Source organism: Tiliqua scincoides, chromosome 6 (assembly GCF_035046505.1).
Source record: "Tiliqua scincoides isolate rTilSci1 chromosome 6, rTilSci1.hap2, whole genome shotgun sequence".
NCBI lineage: Eukaryota > Metazoa > Chordata > Lepidosauria > Squamata > Scincidae > Tiliqua > Tiliqua scincoides.
The window spans coordinates 85125674-85149850 of NC_089826.1; the positions used below are offsets into that span (position 1 = coordinate 85125674).

Sequence of the window (24177 nt, forward strand, 5' to 3'; positions counted from 1 at the left end):
ACCCTCTTTTTAGAATGACAATCTGTTGTAACCCACTGGAAGTGATGTCATTTACCTAGAAGTGATGTCACAACAATTAATTTAGTCTTCAAACCTAAGCCATAGTCAGCCAAAGGTTCCATTATGCACATGCTTGGGCTATTATTTTGCATAGCTCAGAATTCAAGAATTCCAGCTTGGAAGTTAAAGCAGAACGAAGATTTGGATCCTTCTCCAACCACACAGCCCTTTCCAGCATTCCATCTTCCCACCTATTCAGGGCAAAGCACCAGGCCTTTCTCCCACCAGGAGCCAACCCTGCCCAGCTGTTCCGTACCCTGTGATTTCGGTTCTCTACAGGTGGAGCCTATTTATCCGCGTTAGTTCCGTTCTGTGACTCGGCGCGATTAACAAAAAACGTGTTGTGTTAAATGCCATAGAGTTACGCATATACTGCAGTCTGACACTTCCAGATGGAAGGAAACTAAGTCATCTGTTCTCAATCCCCTCCCCTCCGCTCCGTACTCAGCCCTCCTGTTGCCAGCTGTCCTGCTTCTTTCACAGTTGGAATGGTGAGCTTGTTTGGGAAGCCTCGTCCTCTGTGTCCCAGGTGGCCTCCCAACAGCGCTGCAGGTTCTCCTCCTCCTCTTCGCTGCTGCCACTCCTGCAGCCCTCCCTGGCTGCTGCCATCATGGAAGCTCCTCTGCCCCAGAGCATTCTGGGACTTGTAGTCCAGCTCTCTGCTGCTCACCCTCACCTATCTCTCCAAGGCTTGCTTGGGAAGGCTTGCTGGAGCAGGAGAGCATCATTGGGGGGGGGGGGGGATTCAGCAAACACTCCCTGGGTTTTTTAAAGCAATCCTCTCTCCTCCCCTTCCTGAGCCCTCCCCATTGCCAGCAGTCCTGCTTCTTTCACAGGAGGGATGCTGCGCTTTTCAGAGTCCAGCCCTATGCATTTCTACTCAGAAGTAATCTCCATTGTAGTCAGTGGGGCTTACTGCCAGGAAAATGTGGAGAGGATCGTAAGCTATATCTCATGCTTTGCTTGGCGGGAAGGCTTGCTTGTGTCCGTGATTGCCTGCATCATATGGGGGGGGGGAATTTGGTAAACACTCCCTGGGTTTTTTAAAGCAGTCCCCTCTGTTGCTACCACACCTGCCCCCCCTCTCTCACTCACACACAGAGAGAGAGAGAGAGAGAGAGAGAGCTCCACCTTGCTACGCGTGTTCTGGTTACACAGGGTTTTCTGCCCCCCTCTTCAGCCTCTTTGCTGGCTCAGGGGCTCCAGGAATGTTACTGTTCCTTCGAAAGGGGAACCTCTTCCATGGCTCCAGGGCTATTCCCTGCCTGGGCAAGGCAGAGCCTTTTTGCAGTGTTTTGGGCTGCCTGGAAACAGATGGAGAGGCCAGCGCAGGGCAAAGGTGTGTGTGACTTTTAGTACCCCCACCCCATTCGAGCTGATAAATAAAAATAAAATAAAAAATAAAATAAAATCTGCAAATAAAAAATCTGTGGATAAATAGGCTGCACCTGTATTTTCAATGGCTGCTGAGCTAGGTGCTATGCTACCCTATGAAACTGGCTCGTAACCCACAGTTTGAGAAACACTGTCTTAACTTAATTAAATGTTAGAACATCTTGTGAAATATATTATTTTGGGATTTTTTCTTCCCTAGAGGCCTTTATATAATTTATTTATAGAGAGTAAATTTCATTCCAAATTTTTTTTTTTAAGCCTCTACATTGTAGAGTGCAACTATATGCAGTTCCTGGATTTTGTGTTTGTGATTCTAATAGTTTGGAATATATTTTGGAAGCAGGAGTTTGTTTTCCTCTTTCTCGTAGTTGCCAATGTGCAAATTACAGGCTCTGATATCCTCTGGTAATGTCTTGCTGCATGGTGTGTGTAGTAAATGTTAACCAGCATGAATTGACAATTTGAGATAGTAGAATTCTGAACTGCATCAATGTGCAATGAAGGCGGTATGACTGGGGCTTCTGAATATTCCTCAGAATCAGTGGCGTTGCTAGGGTGTGCAGGGGATGCAGACCACACCAGGTAGGGGTGTGTGTACGACACCACTACTGGCAAAAATGGTAAAATCTTGTTATTTTCAAATAATGCTATCATGTTAGATATCATTTGATGTGTAGTTTAATGCAGAATGCAATGAAACAAACTATACTGAAATATCTGTATCTTAGCAAACATTATAGCCAAATAACCAGAAAAGGAAATCCCAACTGCCTTATGTAATAAAAAGTGGGTTTTCTTAACTTAAAACTGTCCAGTGAGATTGATGGTTCCAAGAGCCCCTGAAGGGGTGTTATGATACAGGTATTAGTATGAGTCAGCTCTCCTTTCCATGTATCAGAGTTAATATTAGAACTCTTACTCAATTGCGTGAGTATCATCAAGTTGGCCACTGGTGTTTGGTTGATTACTGATTTGTAGGGTGACCTGTACGGTGATATATTAAAACAGGGGTGCCCAAACCCCAGCCCTGGGATCACTTGCGGCCCTCGAGGCCTCTCAACGCAGCTCTCAGGGAGCTCACAGTCTTCAATGAGACCCTGGCCCTCCGGAGATTTGTTGGAGCCCACACTAGCCCGACACAACTGCTCTCAGCATGAGTGTGACTGTTCAACCTCTCATGTGAGCTGTGGGATGAGGATTCCCTCCATTGCTTGCTGTTTCACGTCTGTGATGCAGTAGCAGCAGCAAAGGAAAGGCCAGCCTTGCTTTGTGCAAGGCCTTTTATAGGCCTTGAGCTATTGCAAGACCTTCATTCATTCATATAAGTTCATCTTTAATATATTCATTTACGTAAACTTATGTAAATTTATTCAAATTTTAAATGTAAATTAACTCTTTTTTTCCCCGGTCCCCAACACAGTGTCAGAGAGATGATGTGGCCCTCCTGCCAAAAACTTTGGACACCCCTGTATTAAAATAAGGTTAATGGGGGTGCACCAAGCCTAGTGATACCACTGCATCTAGGTTGTGTGTGTGATACTGTAATTCTGTATGGTCTGTTACAGGAGGAGGTCCATCATGTGGGAGACACAATGAGCTCTTGAACCAGGTGATGCAAACCCTAGTGATGCCTCTGTTTAGAAATAAAAAGGATGTAGAATACAGTGGGGCATTGGTGTCCATGGGGGATCAGTTCCATTGTAGCTAACAAAATCTGCAGATGCTGAAATCCACAGGGAGCCAGGGACATGGTGCTGCAATAACTCATCTGGAGGCTGCTCCAGGTCACCCACAAGTGGCTGGGAGGCCAGTGCCTCCTCAGAAGGGCTCTAGGATGCCTCTTCCGGTTTGTGCTAGCACATTCCAGCCATGTCCGGCAGGTGTTCTGAAGTTAAGCTGCTGTTTGTGTGTCTTTGTGAGGTTCTGCTATGTGTAGAAGAAGGGGGGGATGCTGTATATGTGGGTTGCACAGATAACAATTATTGCTGTGCCTCTTTGTGTGTGAAAGGTGCTCCTGCATTTGGAGTGGTGCTGCTGCATGGATGATTGGTGAGGGGTACTGCTACATGTTTTTATTAGAGAAGTAGCTTGTATGCTGTGTGAGGTTATATGTGGGCATAAGAGAGATGCTGTTGTGAGGTGTAAGAGATACTGCTGAGTGTGTGTGTGTGTGTGTGTTTGCATGTGCGCGTGCACGCGCATGTGAGTGTGTGTGAGGAGAGAGAGAGGAATAGTTACCTATTCTGTGTCAGTCCTGTTGGGCATGTGCTGCATTTAAAGTTCTCTCCTAGATAGAAAAAAAATAGGATGGATGACTTGAAGCATTTGCCTTTCAACATCTGTTCTTGTTCTTCATGCGAAATGCATGTCAGATACATATACGTGTGTGTGCGCATGCGTGTGTGTCTGTGTGTGTACAAAAAAAATTCTTTTCTTTTCAGCACTAACCCTTATGTGTTGTGCATGCTGCAACTTTATATCTTTGTCTGTGAATGCAAGTTCACAACTTTGCAGTGGTGAATGGCCATCTCTCACAATATGTGTTAATATGGCACAATCCTGAAATTTTTATGCACCCTCCTGATTTTAATAAACTCAGAATTTTCTCCACAGCTTCACTGAACCTGCATTGTTTTTCCATGTAAAACACGTCACATTTTCCATTTATTTTGGATTACAAATGTGTCTTGAGCGAGGTGAATCATCCTTCTGTGGACAGTCAATATTTTTGTGGCAAAGTGATGGCAACTGAAATGCACAAATTAATATTTTTAATCAGCTTTTGGCTGTGATTGATTGTAGCTGTGTGCTGTAAATTGTTTTGAGTGCTTAAGTGTCAAATATGTTAGACAAATGTTGTAAATAAAAAGACCCAGATGCAGCCTTTTCATGAGACAAGGAGAAGCAACCAACAGAAGAGACTGATATTGAGCAATAGGGTGGAGTTGACCCACAGGACACAATCCTCTGGACATCCAGAACCTTCCTCATCTGGCTCTTTTGCTGAACATGCATTTAGCTCCGAGGCTTTTTTTCCTACTGTCCAAAGGGGCACAGTGTGCTGAAATTCACTAGGTAGTCAGATTCTGAACCTGGTTTGAAGGGATCAGGAAGGGGCTGAGCTCTCACCATTTTAATAATTTAGGGTAAACAAGATTTGTTTCTTTCAAAAAACAAAACTAGAAGAGATTCAGAAAGCTTCTCTCATAGCCAGCTGCTGCTTTGAATCAGAATACAGTGGGTCTTCCTTATCTGTGGGCATGGCTACTGCAGACTTTAGTATCCCTGGATGCCAAGTCTGCAGCTGGAGGGCCTGAGAGGATCTCTTGGACGCGACTGGAAGTCACTTCCTGTTTGCACCAGCAGCTTCTGTTCACTTTCGGAAGTGTTGTGAGGCTCTCCAGCCACAGATTTAATTATCCACAGAATTTGGTAACCTTGGGGGGGAGGGGTCCTGGAACAGATCCCCCATGGATACAGAGGGCCTGCTGTAGTGTAAAGTCTCAATGGCAGGCTCAGACTTCACAAAAGATTATGCATATTTGCAGACCTCAGATATATAATATATAGACCTTATATAAAATATAAATTTTCAATATACCACACTTTCAAGTTCTATGCTTAAAAAGAAATTAAAATAAATAGGGTGTGTGTGTGGGGGGGGGGGGTGATTTGCATCTTTATTTACTCCACAAAGTAACTCCTTTCTGCTAAAGCGGTTACGGGTACCACCAAGTGGTACTTGAGTGGTGACTGGTGATATGCTCAGGACACCAGCCACCTGACAGTGAGACTAGGAACGTGATGCTCAGTCAGCGGTAGGAGGCTTGGCTTTGCAGAGCTCTAAAGCAGGGGTTTCCAATCCCCGGCCCAGGAGCCAGATGCGGCCCAGTCTCTGATTCCTTGAGAGCTTCTGACCCAGTTGACCAAACACAACCAGAGTTGTGCTTGTGGGGTGGGGGGTTGGGGGTCCATTTAAGTGTGGGCTTTGTTGGTGTTTGGAGAAATCCTGGACATTTGAGCCCATTTATTCATTCATCTAAGTTCCATCTCTAATGTATTTATTTAAATTTTATATTTAATTTTTTTTCCCCTGCCCTCAACACTGTGCCAGATGTTTGATGTGGCCCTTTGGCCGAAAAGCTTAGAGAACCGTGCTCTAAAGCATGCTTTTCCACACTCTGTAAAGCCCACCTGTCCACCTTGAGCCTTTTATTAGTGTTTGGCATATTGCATCTACCCTCCCAACCCAGAAGTACTTCTGGTGGGCTTTTGAATAGATGGACCATGTGAAGGGATAGTATGGAAAGCAAACCTTGAGAAACACTGTGCTAAAGCACTGAAGGTGTTTAACGCTTTATAATCATGGCTTACTAAGAGACACTATACAAAAGGAATGGGAAGTAAATTCAATACTAACAGGTACAATATGCAATGAACTGTTGTATACTGCAGTGACCTAAGAGTGACCTAATAGCCAGGTGGAATTATCATTGCAAGAGACAGTTGTGCAAGCAGAGGAGCCAAATTGATGGCTAGATTGGCCAGATTGATGGAGGAGACCTTGCTGCCTCTACTCCCCTCTGAAGTAGCCACGTGATGGAGACTTTTTGGGGAGAGAAGTGCCAATTGATCTCAGCTGACCCATTTTCAGTTGTCTGAATGGGTTTTGTTGGTTGTTCTAGCTCCTCTCAAGTCTGGTTGACTCCAGACATGTTGAAAACAGAAATCTCACGCATTCAGCACTCCACATAGCCAGCAGCTTGCCTACATGTGCAGTGTGCGTTGCCTAAATGCTCAGCGTCAGCACAGTAGGGCTCTGTAACTTGGGCAAATGCTGTGTCACCATGCTAATGCTGCACGTATAGTGGCCAAGGGCCAATTTAAATGTCAAGCTAGCTACGTGGAATGTTTCATGGGTAAGTTTTTCTTACATGCCTGGTATCACATTCAATGTACTGAGCCTGTATGTGTAACTGAAATCATCATATTTCTTAACTGTGCATCTGTTTCCCTCTTTTGTCTCACTTGTTTCCATTTGTAGGTTGTAAGCCTGTTGGGTAGGGGCTTGTCATCTCATACTTCATGAAGGACCATGCACAATGATGGTGCTATAGAACTATTAATAAGGTTTAACTCAAGCATCAGTGTAGATCGGGGTGTCCAAAGTTTTTGACAGGAGGGCCACATCATCTCTCTGACACTGTGTCGGGGGCCTGGGGAAAAAAAGAATGAATTTACATTTAAAATTTGAATAAATTTACATAAGTTTACATAAATGAATATATTGAAGATGAATTTATATGAATGAATGAAGGTCTTGCAATAGCTCAAGGCCTACAAAAGGCCTTGCACAAAGCAAGGCTGGCCTTTCCTTTGCTGCCACTGCTGCATCACAGACGTGAAACAACAAGCACTGGAGGGAGTCCTAATCCCACAGCTCATGCGAGAGGTCAAAAAGTCACCCTTACGCAGAGAGCAGTTGCGTCAGGCCAGTGCGGGCTCCAACAAATCTGCAAAGGACCAGAGGCTCATTGGAGACTGGGGGCTCCCTGAGGACCGCATTGAGAGACCTCGAGGGCCGCAATTGGCCCCAGGGCTGGGGTTTGGCCACCCCTGGTGTAGATGTTGAGACAATTGCCAGTTAACGGGGCTAATAACCATTTATGCAGCTATGCTCCATGACCTACCTACTTGTTTACTCTGTCACAAGACTGAAAGCTGGTTCTCAGTGAGAAATGTGCAACTTACACTTCTCTGTTCCTGGTTCTTTCTGAAACATGTGAGGAGAGTATGATGGAAGAAGGCAATAACATGCTACACATGCAGGAGGCGGGGTGGAGGGCAAAACTGGCCTGAAGCCACCGGGAATATTAAACCTGCTAGTCCAGAATTTAGCTCAGGCGTGGAGGCCTTGGAGAGAACTATTTAATTTGTTTGTGGATGTTGTAATAAGAGAGGGGAAACTCGATGAAGATAAAATTATTATTTTATTTGAGTGAAGAAAGGGAAAGAAAAAATAAGTAAGGTACTATGTGTCAATATTCCCAAGACTTAGTGCACTTTGTCTGCAGTAATGGCTTGTTTTGAGGTCCAGCATAACCCCAAAAGGAGTGAAGCTGTGGAACGATATAATTTCATGATCAAGCAAGCACTGAAGAGTGTTGCTCTAATTTAAGAACACTAGCGGCCAGCTGTAATTTTGGCACTGTTAAAGATGAACTGATATGGGATTGGATTGTACGCAGAATAATAATAATAATAATAATAATACAGGTATTTCTATACCACCTTTCTTGGTCCTCAGATTTCTCCTTAGACTTTATTCAAGGCAGTTTACATAAGCAGGCAATTTAAATCCCAGTAGGGTTTTTTACAATTTGAAAGAAGGTTTCTATCTTTCAAGAAATCACAACATTCAGGTGTTTCTTTCTTGATCTGGCCGCACATTCTGGCCTCCATCCTCCCACGCTCAGAGCAGATGGAATAGCTCAGCTTAGCTTGTCAGCTGCTTCAAGGTCGCACGGTGCTGGTGGCCTCGAACTGGCAACCTTCGGATGTTATCTTCAGGCAAATGGAGGCTCAACCCTCTAGACCAGACCTCCTGCTCAAGACATTAGCTAGAATGTTGAAACTGATTTGACTCTAGAGAAAAATTTGGATATTTTCAGGGTGCCAGAGCCATCTCAAGGCTGGATTAGAACCCTAGAGGGGTTCAGACAGTGGAACCTGTTTATACAGGTCTCAGGAAACAGGGAGAATTGAGATGAAAGAACAACATGGAACATGTTGGAGCAGTGCAAGTACCATGGAGGACAACAAGGAAGACTACAAGAGGAGTGTCCACCTATGGGGAAGTAATGCCACAACTATGACAGATCATTCTGCATCAAAATGTCTCTAAAAATACTTTTAAAGCTAAAGTGAATATGGTGAATTGGAAGATATTTTGCATATAGGAGGGCCAGTAATAAATGCAATACAGAGGCAACTGTATACAGGCAAGCTGTTGGAGAAGAAAACTGTACTATTTCAATTAGACTGTAGGGCTTCTTTCAGTGTTATATATTTGGTGAATCCTAGCATAACATTGGAGGGCACAGCCCAAGGGTTTTCTGTGTAAGTTCGCTACCGTGAAGCTAGTGAGGAAATGGACATTCAAGATTAACAACCGCAGGACAAATGAAAACATAGACTAGAGTTTGTGGTTGTAGATTATCCTGGAACAGTACCACCATTGGGTAGCAAGGCAGCCTGAGCTATTAATCTGATCGTGGTACAATATAAGAATATTGTATACTGAAGGTGGATTGAGAAGACTCAGTTGAAAATGGATGTTGGAACTGAGAAAGAACTGAACGGAAATTTTCCAGTGGTTTTAAGGACTGTCAGAAGGAGTTTGTAAGATCGAAATTGATAGTAGTGTGAAACCAGCTAAGCTGCCTAAAAGGAAAGTACCAGTGGCTCTGCTGCAGCCTCTGAAGGAAGAGATGCAAAGTTTACAGAGGTGGGGAATCCTACAACCAGCAGAGAAAAGTACTGACTAGATAAGTAGCATGGTGGTGTCAGAGGCAACAGGGGATTCCCAAGAGAATGTAGGCCGACCCAGGGACATAGGTGCTAGGATTTAGAATGCTACCCCTTTCCTGCTCCCCGCTTTCCTTTGTTGAATGGGGAAAAGCCTTGGTAGATTGTACCCACTGCCACCAACCCAGGCTATAAAGTCAGACAGAGGGAGGCCATCTGGGCAAAACCCTTCCTCCCAGGAGAACTCTAAACCCCTGTTGGAATCCTTTTTGGTAGTGTCTGCGCAGCAAAGACATATGGCAATCCACTGACCCTCCTTGTAACCAGGGATCAGGCAGATCAGGTGTTAAAATAAAACAGTTTATTTTATGTTCCGAGAATAAGAGAAGAAAAGTAGGCTGAAAGTGATAGCAGAAAGGACTTTTTGCAAACAGGACTGAAATGAAACAGAAAGCCTGTCACATTCTAGCTAGACCTTTTCCCTAACTATGGTGTGTGAATGGCTCTCCAGCTCTTTTCACTCACTGTTCAACCAGTGGGTGCTCCTCTTGGAGTCCCACAGAGTGGGTTTTCAGGCCACTGGAATGGAACTATCCCCACTTTGTGTGTGCTGGGAGTGTTTACATTTGCTGGAGCTGCATCATGGCACTTGGTTCAAGGAGTGGAACAAAACAAGACAGGAATATGAGCCCATCAGCAGGCATATTTCTTACTTTGAAAGCAAAAGATCGGGGAAACGCTGGGGATTCATCACAGGGGGTGACTGGAAAATCATCCAGGAAATTGAGGTTATCTTAGTTCCAAAGCCATTTAAAAAAAGTTGAGAACGAGCCATTGAAAATATCCTGCTAGATTTGTCAAAAGCAGGGGTGTCCAAAGTTTTTGGCTGGAGGGCCACATCATCTCTCTGACACTGTGTTGGGGGCCGGGGCAAAAAAAAGAATTAATTTACATTTAAAATTTGCATAAGTTTGCATAAATGAATACATTAAAGATGAACTTATATGAATGGATGAAGGTCTTGCAATAGCTCAAGGCCTATAAAAGGCCTTGCACAAAGCAAGGCTGGCCTTTCCTTTGCCGCCTTTGTTGCATCACAAACATGAAACAGCAAGCAGCGGAGGGAGCCCTTATCCCACAGCTCACTCGAGAGGTCAAACAGTTGCCCTCACGCTGAGAGCAGTTGTGTCAGGCCAGTGCGGGCTCCAGTAAATCTCCAGAGGGCCAGAAGCTCATTGGAGACTGGGGGCTCCTTGAGGGCCGCATTGAGAAGCCGTGAGGGCCGCATGTGGCCCCAGGGCCGGGGTTTGGGCACCCCTGGTCAAAAGCATAATTTTTTCAGTCTGTGCTGTTAAAAATGCATTCTGGCATTTCAGATGAATGAAGAATTCAATTGTTTGACATCTCTTGGTTTTGTTTTGTTTTTTTGGTTGTTGTTTTTTTTGCCTTAGTATCCTTCTGGTTTATATCTTAAAATAATTTTCCACTAATATGGTTTCTCTTGGATATTACTGTCATTTCTTAATAAGCTTGTTACAATTTGCAGAGTTAGGGTGTGTCTGTCTGTCTGTCTGTCTTGCTTTTATCCTCCTCTGTGGACTTCTGTCCAGCATTCATTTCATGACAGCTGCATTTGGTTTCTCTGCACCAAAAGCAGGTATGGTTTCTCAAGAGAATTTCAGACTAGTATTTACTGTGATGTGGATTCTTTTAGTATGAATTGTAGTGAATTTGTATGTGTGGTGATGCCTGTGAGCTTTTCAGTTGGGGATGTGGGTGGTTATTTTTCTGCCCAGTCCTGGGTGGGATCTGCAGAACCAGCAGTAGCAAAACTTGGAAACGGTAACCTGATAAGCAGCTCTTGACCTGAGTGGGGAAAGGACCCATTCTTTCTTGCCTTGGCTTAAACAATTTGAAATTGACCAGCCCATTTCCACCCCTTATTTGCAGATTCAGGTTGTGCCTCGTTATCCACTGGGGTTCTGTTCTGGAACCCCCAGTGGATAAAAAAAAAAAAAATTGGGATACCAAATAAGTGGAAAAACAGCTTTAAAGACCCATTTCCAGGTTTCTTGTTCCTCCATTGCTCCCAATGGAATAATTTCATTCCATTAGGTTGCATTATTCACCCCATCTAGTGGCTGAATTCAGAATAGTGTGTATACCAATGCATTCTGGGGTGAGATTGGAGGAGCAAAAAACCTAGAAGTGGTTCTTTAAAGCTATTTTTAACCTCAAAAAGCTTGCAACTGGGGTAGTTTAACAGTGCAAAGGTAGGAAATTGGATTTTGGTGCTGTTTTTCCTTGTTACAAGGCATTTAAATGTAGACCTCAGTATCAGTGGTGAGTCAGATCAGTGGATACCAAATAGTGGATACCAAGGCAGCACCTGTACCATTAACATGCAACATTCAACTTGGTCTTGTATGCCAAAAATATTTTCTGAAATAATAGTGAGTCTTACTCTGCGCTGTGGTATTTCTGCCAAAATGTGTGAATGCTTTGCCTTTCGCCTACTGTAGTCCCAAGGAATGCAGAGTGTCAGCTGGAGAATAATCTAGAAGGCAACAAAACAGCCTGCCAAAATCCTTTTCTTCAATTTCTTCTGAAGAAAGGGGTCTTGAAGCAGGAGTAATCATTCTGCCTAACAAAATCTTGCATTAATCAAGGCTGAATGTTGCCCATGTCTTTTTCCCCTCAAATTTCAGCTTCAATCTGGGAAGATGTTCTGCACAGAGTAGACACTTGGCAAGGTCTTTTCTTCTGTACTCATAGAAGTGCATCATTCCAGGCAGGCGAGATTCCCCTCCCCCCTCCATCGGATACCTGGGTAATCACACAAGTAAGAGTGCTTCCGCACAGTATCTAGTCCACTGGCTTTTTAGTTGGCTAAGAAAGAGCCACAAGCTTCTTTGAAAGCACACTCCTCCAGAGCAGTTTCATTCTCTGAAGCAAGCCTGAGAAGTGTTTTCTTCCTAGAGCTGTGCAGAACAATGACATTGTCTATGCCAGTGATTCTCAAACTTCTTTGGCTGGTGGCTTCCTTGAACTACTGGGCCATTGGCTGCGGCTTCCCCTTAGGGCTGCAATCCCATACATGGTATAGGACAGCGGGTTTTTCACGAGGTTTCTGCAGCTCTCCAGATGGATTCTGTAGCTCCCCAGGCAGCCACGACACATGGTTTGGGAACCACTGGTCTATGTCAATTATATTTCCCAAGCTCTGTGCCCTGGGCACAGAGTTGAGAGCTGATGCCTCATTTTGGCATGCTGTGTTGCAGAATATCTTTTCTGATTGACCTTGAACTGATTTCCAGTATATGCAACTCGGAGATCACAAAGGAGGGCAGGTCGCTGATGAGTAACTTGAGTTCTTTGTGTGGTCATCTGCAAACGCCCAACCATCCTCTGCAAGCCTGGCCCTAATTGTTAGACCTTTCTCCTAATGCCACAGTTTGTATGGAGAGGGCAGTCCTCAAAGGAGCTGTGAGGGATTGGGCATTCTTTCCATCCAGGGGGGATGTGATATGCGTGGGCTTTCTCCCAGCCCAGGAGCAGGGAAGAATGCTTGACCAAACTCTGGAGGTTTCTGAGGCAGGTTCTGCACTTGTACAGCATTCCACTATATCTGCCTGCACAGGTGACCACTTGAGTTTCTATAGTTGCACGTTTAATATCTTGTCCTTGCATAGTTTATCTTTCTTGTTGCCTGGAGGGTATTTGCACTCATTGAAGTTCAGATAAATGGCTATTTTCTAGTCTGTGTTCTCCTAGAACTGACTCAGACAGGCCTGCACCCATCCCAAGTACAAATCTAACTTCTGCATCTTCATGAGCAAATACATAGCTATCCCTAACTTTGGGATACAGTTTCTGTATTCAGAACTATTGTAAACTATTCAGAACAGTTTCTGAAACTGAGTTGTTGAGGTCTTTAAAAAAACCCAGCCTTCGTTTTGGCCTTAACCCTCTTCGTAGTGGGAGAGAAGAGCCGTATGATTTGCTTCCTACTTTAATAGCCTTATCTGTGTCTATTTCTTTCTCTGCCACAGATACCTTTGCCTCTAGCACCATGGCCTCTGATCTGGAAAGCAGCCTCACCTCCATCGATTGGCTCCCGCAGCTCACCCTTCGAGCCACCATTGAGAAATTAGGAGGCGCTTCACAATCAGGTCCTCCAGGGGCTGGCCGAAAGTGTCCTCCAGGCTCCCCCACAGACCCAAATGCCACCTTGAGCAAGGATGATGCGGCAGTGCACCAGGATGGGAAGCCGCGTTACAGCTACGCCACGCTGATCACTTACGCCATCAACTCGTCACCTGCCAAGAAGATGACCCTTAGTGAGATCTATCGCTGGATTTGTGACAACTTTCCCTACTACAAGAATGCTGGCATTGGCTGGAAGGTGAGTACACCCAGCTCTGGAGGCTTGGCTTTTATCTCTTTAAGAACCCGTTCCAGTGTTTAATATTCTACCAGGGGTGTACAGGCCTGCCCCTTATCCAAAGGGGTCCTGTTCTGGAACCCCCTACAGGTAGCTGAAACTGCAGATATGGATGAATGCCTATCTTGTGGTCCCAGTGGGCTGCCCCCTCTCTTCCGGAAGGGGTTTGCTCAGGGGTGTACACGTTGGGGGGTCCGAACCTAATCCGTGGATAAGTGTGTCCATGGATATAGGATCTGCGAATATAGAGGTCCCCTGTACTTGTTTATTAGTAGCATTATGCAATCAGTGTACTGTGGGCTCTGTATCTGCTGATTTGAATATCCACAGGTGGCTAGCCCATGGCTGGCAGGGCCTCGGATCACCTCCTGGATGCATCTGGAAACCGCTTCTGGTCAAGTCCAGGAGGCCGCCTGAGGGCCTCCCCGTGGATTCAGTTATCCAGGGGATCCTGGAACAGATCCCCCATTGATACCTAGGGCCCACTATATAGGGTGTGTTACGTAGTGTCAAAAAACAAGATGGATCTTATTTTGAGCGTGCATGCAAAAGCAGTGCTCGTGGGGATTCAGGCAGTGTGGGGGTATGCGCTGCCCCTACCCAGGCTGATTTGCAGTTGGACATCTTTCTTAACATGTATGCATTTTTTTCCTGCGAGGAGGATTTTTTCATTATATCAATCTTATTTCATAGACCTCGTCTCCCCATCCCAAGAGCTCTCGTTAGGTAATACAGTTTCAGTTGTAAAACCAAATTGCCACAATTCAGCGCCCACCTTGTTCTTCTTATGCATGCATATGCCATGTTAAACCAATGATTTCAGTTGCCATTAGCGCAGACTACTGGTATGCTTGCAACAAGCTGTGTGGAATTTCGTACATGGTTCACAATGGTGTTCGCATGTTATATTTGCACCAACTGAAGTAAGCAGTCTAGGTGGCTGTGTGAATCAGCCCTGAATCACTTAACTGGAAGTCTGTTTCAAGGAGCGTAGATGGACAAATCACAGTATCCACTTCTGGATGAGTTGAAGCTGTAAAATGTTAAGCATCAGCCCTGAGAGAGGGTCCGGTCGCCTTTGATTCAAAAATTCCCAGTGAGTACCCAAGAGCGATGCAGAAACAACATTCTAGTGCAGTGGTGTAGGGTCCCTGCCCTGGAGGGGCCTGGAGCAGGCTTGTTCCACCCCCAGGGAGGCCTCAGATTGGCTGAAGGGGGGAGAGGGTTCCAGCACCCTTGTCCTCCTCCCTAGCAGAGCTGCCAAACCTGGCCTAGGAGCAGGGGCTGTTGACCTCACAGCTCCCTGCCTCACACTGACTGCCTCTCATCCCTGGCCTCCCTGTTTTATGGAGCAAGGCTGCCCCCTTTTTGGCCCCTCCCCTTCCTCCAGATGGGGCAGAAAAGGCCTTTCTTGTCCCTGGCTTGTTTCCTGCAATGTTCCTTGTTTGCCCTGCCAGCCCCCTCTGGCTTGTTGGGGTGAGCCAACCTGCCTTGCCCCCTTCAAGGACAGGGAAGCCTCCCCACCCTGGGCATGGGGTGCCTGCTCCAGGGTAAGTCGGGGGTCAGGGCCTCTGGGAGGGGCCCCGACAAGTGGTTCCAATTTTACCTGGCTCACAGTGCCCCTGCAGCCTCTTCTTCCTGGCTGAACTAGATGTTGCCATCTTGAATCATAAAATCTCATAAGATCTGAGATGGTTGTACCTAAATCTGGTGAGATTTCATGAGATCCAAGATGGTGGCACTTGGGGGAACAGGTCGGAGGGTGACTAGAGACAGCCTGTGGTACCCTGTGAGTGCACAGCAATGGCATAAGGTGTTGCAGTGTACGCTTTGGGAACTCCTGCTCTAGCGCTTAAGATGGAATTGTTTTGATTTGAGTTGCAAGCCTGGCTGCCACCTTCCCACAAGAGGTGGGAGCAAGGAGGAGGAGGCCCACTTCCTTTCCCCATATCTGTCCACTTGAGCTGAGAAACGAGTGGCACTGTGTGGGGACAAGGTTGCAGGAGAACACGTAAGCGGGCTGCCTCTCCCCCACTGCTTCTCCCTTCCAGATCCTTTTCCCTTTGCCTTGTAAAAAAGGTGCTGGCTTCCCAGATGTGCAATAGCTGAAGTGTGTGCCCAGTCTCATATAAACAGAATATCAGCACTGTTGGTGACTGACCAGACTTCTTAAACAACTGTATTGTGCTTTCAGACATTATTCTGTTTTACTTTACAGATAAATCTTGGGTCTAATACATGCATATCTGTTTTGTCTCTTTCTAGAACTCAATTCGGCACAATTTGTCTCTGAATAAATGCTTTCGAAAAGTGCCTCGCCCTCGAGATGATCCTGGAAAGGTGAGGAATCTAGCTAGGTTTGGCTCAGCTCATTCAGACAGGTTTTTGACAATATTGCACTGAACTTCAGTCCCCAGTCCTCCTTTTGGCAAAACTGGACAAAGGTGAACAAGCTGTCAAAATGCAGGCAGAGCAGTTTCTTTTTTTCTTTTAAGGCAGAGCAGATTTTTGAAATAGCTTACAGATTTATGGAAAAGCAGTGTGCTGATATTTTACTGCTCACCTCAAGGAGGGGGAAAGAAAAGCACTAAACCTTCACTCTTCCATATCCATCAATAAAATCTGATGCAGGGTACTTTGTGCTGTGTACATTTGGGGAAGCAAAGGAAAAGCAGTGGGGCTTTTTTCTAGACTGTAAAAGTGGATTTGTGACCCCTGAAATGACCTGCAAGGAGAAGAAAATAGGGCACCTCTCCTGAAACCTTGCTGCAGTGGGTGGGAGTGGTGATTCAGTTTCATATTTTTACTTCAGAATTGCTATTCTTGTCCAGCCTGTTCTTCCCGAAAGACCTTGCAGGGAGACTAAAGGATTTGTAGAGTTATTTATGAGATTGCAAAGAAGAAATTAAGGTGGTCGTTGGTAAAGTGCATTATTACAGTGCAGAGGAAATATATGTCTTAGGCAGCATGTACAATAGACAGCTCTGACAATCAACATGCTCTAGGATTGTGGATGGCAGTGGTGCTGTTGCTAACACTGTGGATGACGGCTAATTTTTATACGCTCACCAATAGATCTTTTCCTTTCCAGGGTTCTTATTGGACAATAGATACCTGTCCTGATATTTCTCGGAAGAGGCGGCATCTGCCAGAAGATGATGTGAGTGTGACTTTTCACCAGACCCCCAAAGTCCCTTTTTTGGGAGGGGAAGGGGATCAGGCATCAGAGGATTGTTAGGGCTGTTCTATACCTCCTTTCTTGGTCCTCAGATTTCTCCTCGGACTTTATTCAAGGCGGTTTACATAGGCAGGCAATTTAAATCCCCGTAGGGATTTTTACAATTGAAAGAAGGTTCTATCTTTCAAGAAACCACAACATTCAGATGTTCCTTTCTGATCTGGTTTCACATTCTGGCCTCCATCCTCCCACGCTCAGAGCAGATGGAATAACTCGGCTCAGCTTGTCAGCTGCTTCAAGGTCGCACGGTGCCGGTGGCCTCGAACTGGCAACCTTCGGATGTTATGTCATGGTTCTGTAGAATACAAGGAATCAGAAATGTAGCCAGTGGGGGGGGGGCATGGTAAGTTCTTGCAGGCACCACACCGCACCATGTAAGTGGCCCCCCTTCACTCGCCATCAGAGCCATTCTGGGCAGCAACAGCAATGCTCGGGTGCCAAGTGCCTGTGTGTTGCTATCACTGCCCAGAATGGTTCTGACGGAGAGTGGGAGGGGCAGCTTATTGCAGTACTTTCAGTACTTACCGTGTGCCCCCACTCCTCTGGCTATGCGACTGCAAGGAATGCAAAATGTGGCTTTGGGAACAGAATTGTGGTGGGGCAGATACTTGTCAACTGGAATGCTATACACCAGTGTTTCTCAAACGGTGGGTCATGCCCCACCAATTTCTTGTGGGTCCCAAAGAGCCTCCAGTGAGAACAAGGGGGATGGAAAGATCAGGTAACTAATTGTGTTAAACACTGAGGCTATTCAAACACTAGATAGCTGCTAATTGCCCAGTATACAGTTGAGTTCCTGCAGTTTGCAGGCTTGTATAAATATGGAGAGAGAAATGTTTTAGCACTTTTTTTCTGGTGTGTTCCCCCCCTCCCCCAGTCCATCAGTGACAGTTAGTGAGGGCAGGTGAAGGCTGGGTCACACAACTCAGCCACTCAAGCCTTGAGGTTATTCATTGGGATTACCTCAATACAATAAATGGAGTCATTTATTTATTCATTTGCGGCATTTTTACCCCACCTTTCTCCTCAAGGGGAGTCAAGGCAGTTTACAAAAGGGCAGATACAAAAAAAGAAAAAACACAGTTAAAATAAATGTGCCCTGTCCTAAAAATCCATAAAACATTAAAACAATCATTAAAAACAACCATAAAACATAATTAACATCTGTAAAGCAATACCTAAGAAGGAGAAGCCTGTAAAAGCCAGATATTAATTTAAAAGGCCAAAACTCAGAAGGCTTGCCTAAATTTATAAAGTCTTGCTGGAAATTCTGCAAAGAGGGAGCAGTTCTTTGCTCAAGGGGGAGAAAATTCCAAAGTGTTGGTGCCACTATTGAGAGAACCCCATTTCTTGCTGCCAACGCCCCCTGCATCTCCCTAGTTGGCGGCACTTGTAAAAGGACCTTCTCTGATGACCTGAGAAGACAAGCCAGATTGTATGGAAGTAGTCAGTCCCTCAAATATCCTGGCCCTGAAACGTATAGGGCTTTAAAGGTCAAAACCAATACCTTGAATTGGGCTTGGAAATGAATGGGCAACCATTGCTGCTGCTGGAAAAGCAGCCCAACAGAGTCGAACCGCCTATCTCAGTGGCCACACAGGCTGCCACATTCTGCATTAATTGTAGTTTCTGAACTTTCAAAGGCAGCCCCATGCATAGCTCATTACAATAGTCTAGTCTTGATGTCACTGTGGCATGGATCACCGTGAATTATGGGAGGTTTTTTTGCAAATAAATAAAATATTGCTATAAATTCTTTCTAGATCCCCTTTTTTAAGTCTTGTAAAGCTAGGTGGGTCCCAATAGAGTGTCATTTTAGAAAGTGGGTCCTGGTGCTAGAAAATTATAGAACCACTGTGTGCCATCCTCTGCCCCCTGGACTTCTCTATAATTCATTTGTCTGCTTCTCTTCAGGTTTTTGTCCTTCAATTTCTCACACACACTTTTTGCTTTTCCGTTTGACCACAGTTATCACAGGATTCTCCAGAGCAAGAGGCGAGCAAGAGCCCACGTGGGCCTGTCCCTGTTGGTGCAGAATCGTCCCTGTCCCCGGAGTCCACCCCACAGCTGTCATTGCAAAGCACACCACCTATTAGCAACTACAGTCAGGTGAGTGGAAGAGGGCCTGGCAAGAGGCGGTGTGGTGAGAAGCAGGAGTAGGAATAGCAATGAGTAGGTGAGGGCAAAAAAAGGAGGGCTGGATCCTGCGAAATGGAAAACGGCACTGAAGGTGAGGGGTGGGTGGTTAGCATTTGGCACAGTGATGTGGTTTAGGTCGGGTCCAGAGTGAGCAGCAGTGAAGGTGGGAACCTCCAGAGGAAGTTGCTGGTTCTGCAAGATGAATTGGATCCCGTATTTGGATCTTCATCTCCTCTTCAGCAGGGTGCAGGGCCTGTGGATGTGGCTGCAACCGTTGCAGGAGGACAAGGCCGCGAAGGGACAGATGTGCCGCCACCACACTACAGCACCAGCCACGACTTGAAATTCTCCTATTCTGAGATCAACTTCCAGGATTTGAGCTGGTCCTTCCGGAATCTCTATAAATCCATGCTTGAGAAGTCCTCCTCCTCCCAACATGGTGAGTCTGGGTGCCTGGCATGGTCTGAAAGGGCAGTGAGGTAGAGTTGGTTTTGTCCCTAGGCAAGGACTCTGTCTGTCTTTCGGCTTCTTTCACTGGTCCGTTGTGTCTGCTGTGGCACAAATGACCAGCCTGTGGCCATGGGCTGCACCTGGCTCCTCCTCAGATTTTCTTGACCCCTGCCTGCTCCAGCCTGAGATCATAAAGTGATGGCTTGCTTGCTGTTTGGCTTGGGCTGTGCTGCTTTGAAATTGGCCTGGCCAAAACAGTGTGTGGAAAAAGCTGTGTGCCACCTTGACAGGTTCCCTGGTTAGGAAGTGAGCGCTTATCCCAGACAGCTCTCTGTAATGAGGATGGTTTCATTTTCCAGAAAGAAAAGTTCATTCCAGGTGATTCGGCCTGGCCTGCTAGATCTCTTCTTGGCTCAGCTTTATGGCCACAGTGGGGCTCCTGTCCTGAAGCAACACCCGTCCCTTTGGACAGAAGGCAGCCTGCCCTAAAGCACATGTTCCAAGTCCCCTTTGGGCTCTTCTCAGCTGAACCTACTCTTTTGTAGACTGTTGAATTGCAGATGGGTATAGAATCAGCAGAACTTGTAAGAGACTCTTCGGAAAGGAGGCTAACAAGACCCCCTGACACTGAAGCTGAAGATCTTGCTATCTAGGGGTGCTCAATAAGGAAAAGAGGAGTTTTTATCTGGGCACGTAAATTAGGGACTTACCCAGCCAGCAAGGAAAATGAATGACCCATTGCTGGATTGGGCAAAAAGCTAGGAACAGGTAGCAGAGAGAGAACGCTTTTTCTGCTCCCACTTTGGGATTCAGTGAACCACCACTGGAGGGCAGTATCCCCTGACAGATGCCTGTCTTTTTCTGTCCTAATTTTCATTCAGGAAAAGGCCTTAGAGATTGTGAATTTAAGCTGGTGTGGAGATTTTGGGGGGAATAATGAAAATACTTTCAGAAATGTGGTCATTTCTTTACTGACTATAGGAGTTACGTTATGCTTGGTAACGTTTGGGACCCAGTTCGTGGGAAGAGCTGGTGCAGAGGCAGCCATCCCTTTGAACTGCATCTCTTAATGTTTTTTTTTTAAATCTTTAAAATCTGCTTTTCAGATTTCTCCTCCCTCCTGGGTGACATGCAGCCCTCCAACCACAACTACTACATGTACCACCAACAGCAACAGCAGCTGCCTTCCTCAGTGGGAGCTGCACCCCCACTCCACACGCCCACGTCGGAAGGCTGTCCGTCCCAGGGCAGCAAGCAACAAGGGGGTGACAGCTATGGCCCTCCACCTGTGATGTCCATTCATCCCTCTCCAATGCAGCATGGAGGGTACCACCAGCATCAGCAACACCACCCGCACTCTCACGCACAGCAGCAGCAGCCACAGGCTTCCATCAATAATGCAAGCTTTGGTGAGTTTCAGAGTCACAAAACCGTGAGAGGGATTAATGGAATGAAGGAGAGATGACCTGGGCCAAGGATGGTGCTGTTGGCCTGGAGCGGCGGGCTCTAAATCCAGATCTGCGGCAGGATTTCTGTGCATCTCGGGCCAGTCGTAAAGGGCCGCTTCACATGTGGCACTCTTAGGTGTACACAAAGTGTTTTAAAGGTGCATCTAAAAATGTGAAGTGTGAATGCAGGAAACACACGTTTGCAGTCAGAAGTGGCTGCAGTTCCATGATAATGCAGAACCCCCAATGTGGCCTCTGCGTAATGTCTGCGATATGACCCAGGGCCGCCTCTGAAGCACGAATACCCTCCCCCACCTCCTGAAGTACAGTAACGATGTATACGTTAATATCTGTAGTGACTAAGATGATGATCGTAATGAGAGTCTTGGGCCACCCACTCCTAGCCCCTGCCAGCCCATAGGATGCAGCGTGCGCTCCATAGATGGAGCGTGTGCCGCATGCTTTTGCGGGGGGGGGGTGACCAGACAACCTGGGGCAGGTAAGTAAAATTAAATAGCATGCAGTGCTTCGCGACCAATGGGTCTCCTTAACTGGCATAAGTCTGAGGAGTCTCAAGTGGTGTGTTGGGCTGATATAAGGGGGATAGAATCTTGGCGTACACCTCCAAGATCCATGCCCTCTTGCCCTCAAACATGCCGCCTGCCTTGTTCCACTCATGATCCTCCCGAGAACCACCATCACCACCACCACATTGCCTGCTCTGGCAGGGCGTCCAGGAGCTGCTGTCGCATGCACACAGCTTCCAACTGTTTGTGCTGGCAGCCAAGCTGGAACTTATGAGATCCATTGCCGTAAGCCCCAGATAGCATTTGGGGACCAGACATTCCCAACTTAGACTGACTGGGACGTCCTGGGAAAACCAGTTCACCGATTCTAGAAGCATGAGTACTTGCAAGGCTGCCCCTCCATCAAAGAGAAATCGGGGGAAATGTCATAGTTTCTGTTCTTACTTCCAGGACAGAGATCTCCATCCCAGGAACAGGGTTTCCATGTAGATGGAAGTAGATGAGGGCCAGGAGTCTTGTTTGGATACCGTGAACAGGGAAACGGTCTTGAGAAGATGAACTTTCCTTTCTTTTCAGAATTTTTGTTGAGAAATATACTCATGTTTATCTTTTGGAATAAGTAGTGGGGAAAGAGTGAGGTCTTGTGCCTGATTGATTGATTGATTGATGCCCCCTGTTTTCCAGCATTTCCTGATTGGTGCTCTAACATTGATTCACTGAAAGAAAGTTTTAAGATGGTGAATCGACTGAACTGGTCTAGCATTGAACACTCCCAGTTCTCAGGTGGGTGGTAGTTCATGTTGCATTATTTCCTTGCACCCTTCTCTCTCAGTTCCTCAGCTGACACCCTGGCAGAGAGGGGAAAAGGGACCCTCCACAAGCTTAGAGGGGGAACATAGATGTAGGGAAGGAGCTCTTGGGCAAGATACCTGGTTTCTTACCTATCTCTCTGGCCCCCTGCAGAGTTGATGGAGAGTCTGCGCCAAGCTGAGCGTAAGAACTGGACCCTCGATCAGCATCACATTGCCAACCTCTGTGACTCCCTCAATCACTTTCTCACCCAGACTGGTCAGCTCCCTCACCTGGGAGGTCCCCAGCAACCTCCCCGAATCTCCGAGTCCTGTGCCATGAATAGTGGCAAACAAGACCAGCCCATGAACCAAGGTATACTAAGCGGGGCATTTTGGGAGGGCATTTGTCATGCCAGGACAGTGGCTGAGCCACATCCATTTCTGTGGCATCCTTGCTAAGGATGGGCTGAACCCACCCCACAAGGTTACACCATTTGGGACAATTCTTACGCTTTTGTCACATCTGATCTCAGTGTCTGAGATGTCATATGACATTGTTCTCTTCTGCCTGGTCCCTCATGTGAACTGGGATGAGGGAGAGTAGTTGGGTGCTTTAGGATATCTGCCATCTTCAAAATGGGTAGACATGCTCCATGGCCAGCTAGTACAGTGAGAAAATGAATTGTATGAAAGAGATTACTCCATAGTTCACCAGTTTCCCAAATGTTTTCTGACTTTTATATCAGACATGAGATGTTGGACTTCACATCTCACTCATTCTGTGGCAGCAACAGTGCTGTAGTGTTGATTTGTAAATGTTTAGCTACTGAAGATCAGATCCCATCTGACCTGACATACTCTGGAACATCAGGGTTTAAATAGTCACTCGTCTGTTTTCTCTGGTAAGAAATTATTCCAAGCAAGAAGGGGAGGAGTTTATTATAATTTGCAAAAGAGTTGGTATGTCTTTTTTGTTGAGCCTATTGATGTGGCAAAAATGACTTGCTTTGGTGTAATTGGGCATGCAGGTTAGTAAATACCTTCATGGGCTGGTGACCTTTGTTGACCTATTCAAAGACCACTAAGACCAGAAGAGAAAGTGTTAAGTGTTGCACTTGCAGATTTTAGTAAATTCTATGGCCATAATATTCAGACATGTAGTGAGTGTTGGGGAGCTATATGAATTAACTCACAGAGGAAACTAATGCAACAAAAGCAGACCTGTGTTTTGCGGAAGATGAAATCTGTGGGTCTTTTTATGAGATGCTTTCTTTTTGATCAAGACAAGTTGCTATTAGCTGGATTTTCACATCTGGGAAAGCAGGCTCTGCCCAGAATTTTCTAACTTAATAGAAACCATTCCTGATAATCTCAATCAAAGTTCTCCTCAGGAAGGGCCTGGAGAACTGAGATGAAGTGACTAAATCAATCTTGGAGTCTCCCATTTCCAGGCTCAAGCAGGTCTCTGAGGCTACTGATGGTTCTTTTTCTTCCTTTGTGTCTGCTAGTGAACTCTTATGGTCAGCCACAGCCCCCCCATCTTTACTCTGGGCCCTCTCCAATGTATCAGATTTCCACCCAGGACTCACCAGGGTATAATCGTGCAGGTAAGGAGGCACTGTTGAGATATCTTTTGAATATGAAATGATGAAGAACTGCTTACTTGGCTTGAGCTGTTTCCATTATACTCAGGGCTCAATTGTCAAATGCAAGCCATTTGTGGTCATCTTTCCACAAACACAGGCAGTGCTACTAAGTCAAGTGCTCAGTTTCTCCTCTTGCCATCCAGATTCTTCAGATTGTCCCTCAACTTATTCACACTGAGCCTGAGTCGCACAGAGTGTTACAAGCATACTGCAAAATAAAAGGAAGAGAAGCAACTGGGCAGTAGAATTTGCCAGGGAGGATCACACCTGCTGCTGCCAAAGATCTTTTTCAGTCATTTATGCTGCAGAGTGCATGAGCATGAACAGTTAGGTGCACTTGGATTTAGGGGAATGCAATACATTAATGTATATATATTATGTGATAACATGATAGCAGGATACTGTGATTTCAGAAAGGTTGGGTATAAGGCAGCAGGATGGAACATCTGGCTTGCAATTCAAGACGGACACTTGCACACAGATTCCATGACAATTTTGGTGCTCGTGCTGAG

At 46.0% G+C, this 24177-nt stretch overlaps 1 protein-coding gene across 2 annotated transcripts in view; it reads left to right on the top strand.

The window, feature by feature from the left end:
- The window catches only part of FOXJ2 (forkhead box J2), a 49030-nt gene that overhangs the window by 22287 nt on the left and 2566 nt on the right, over positions 1 to 24177 (top strand). The window contains exons 2-10 of one of the 2 annotated variants that reach the window (XM_066632585.1): positions 13035 to 13387; positions 15692 to 15766; positions 16518 to 16586; positions 18633 to 18773; positions 19044 to 19242; positions 20360 to 20662; positions 21913 to 22011; positions 22192 to 22392; positions 23528 to 23626. In XM_066632585.1, coding sequence (XP_066488682.1) covers positions 13055 to 13387; positions 15692 to 15766; positions 16518 to 16586; positions 18633 to 18773; positions 19044 to 19242; positions 20360 to 20662; positions 21913 to 22011; positions 22192 to 22392; positions 23528 to 23626 — 1519 coding nt within the window. In that variant the 5' untranslated portion in view covers positions 13035 to 13054. The remainder of the gene's footprint in view (positions 1 to 13034; positions 13388 to 15691; positions 15767 to 16517; positions 16587 to 18632; positions 18774 to 19043; positions 19243 to 20359; positions 20663 to 21912; positions 22012 to 22191; positions 22393 to 23527; positions 23627 to 24177) is intronic. The other variant, XM_066632586.1, reaches the window with a different exon arrangement.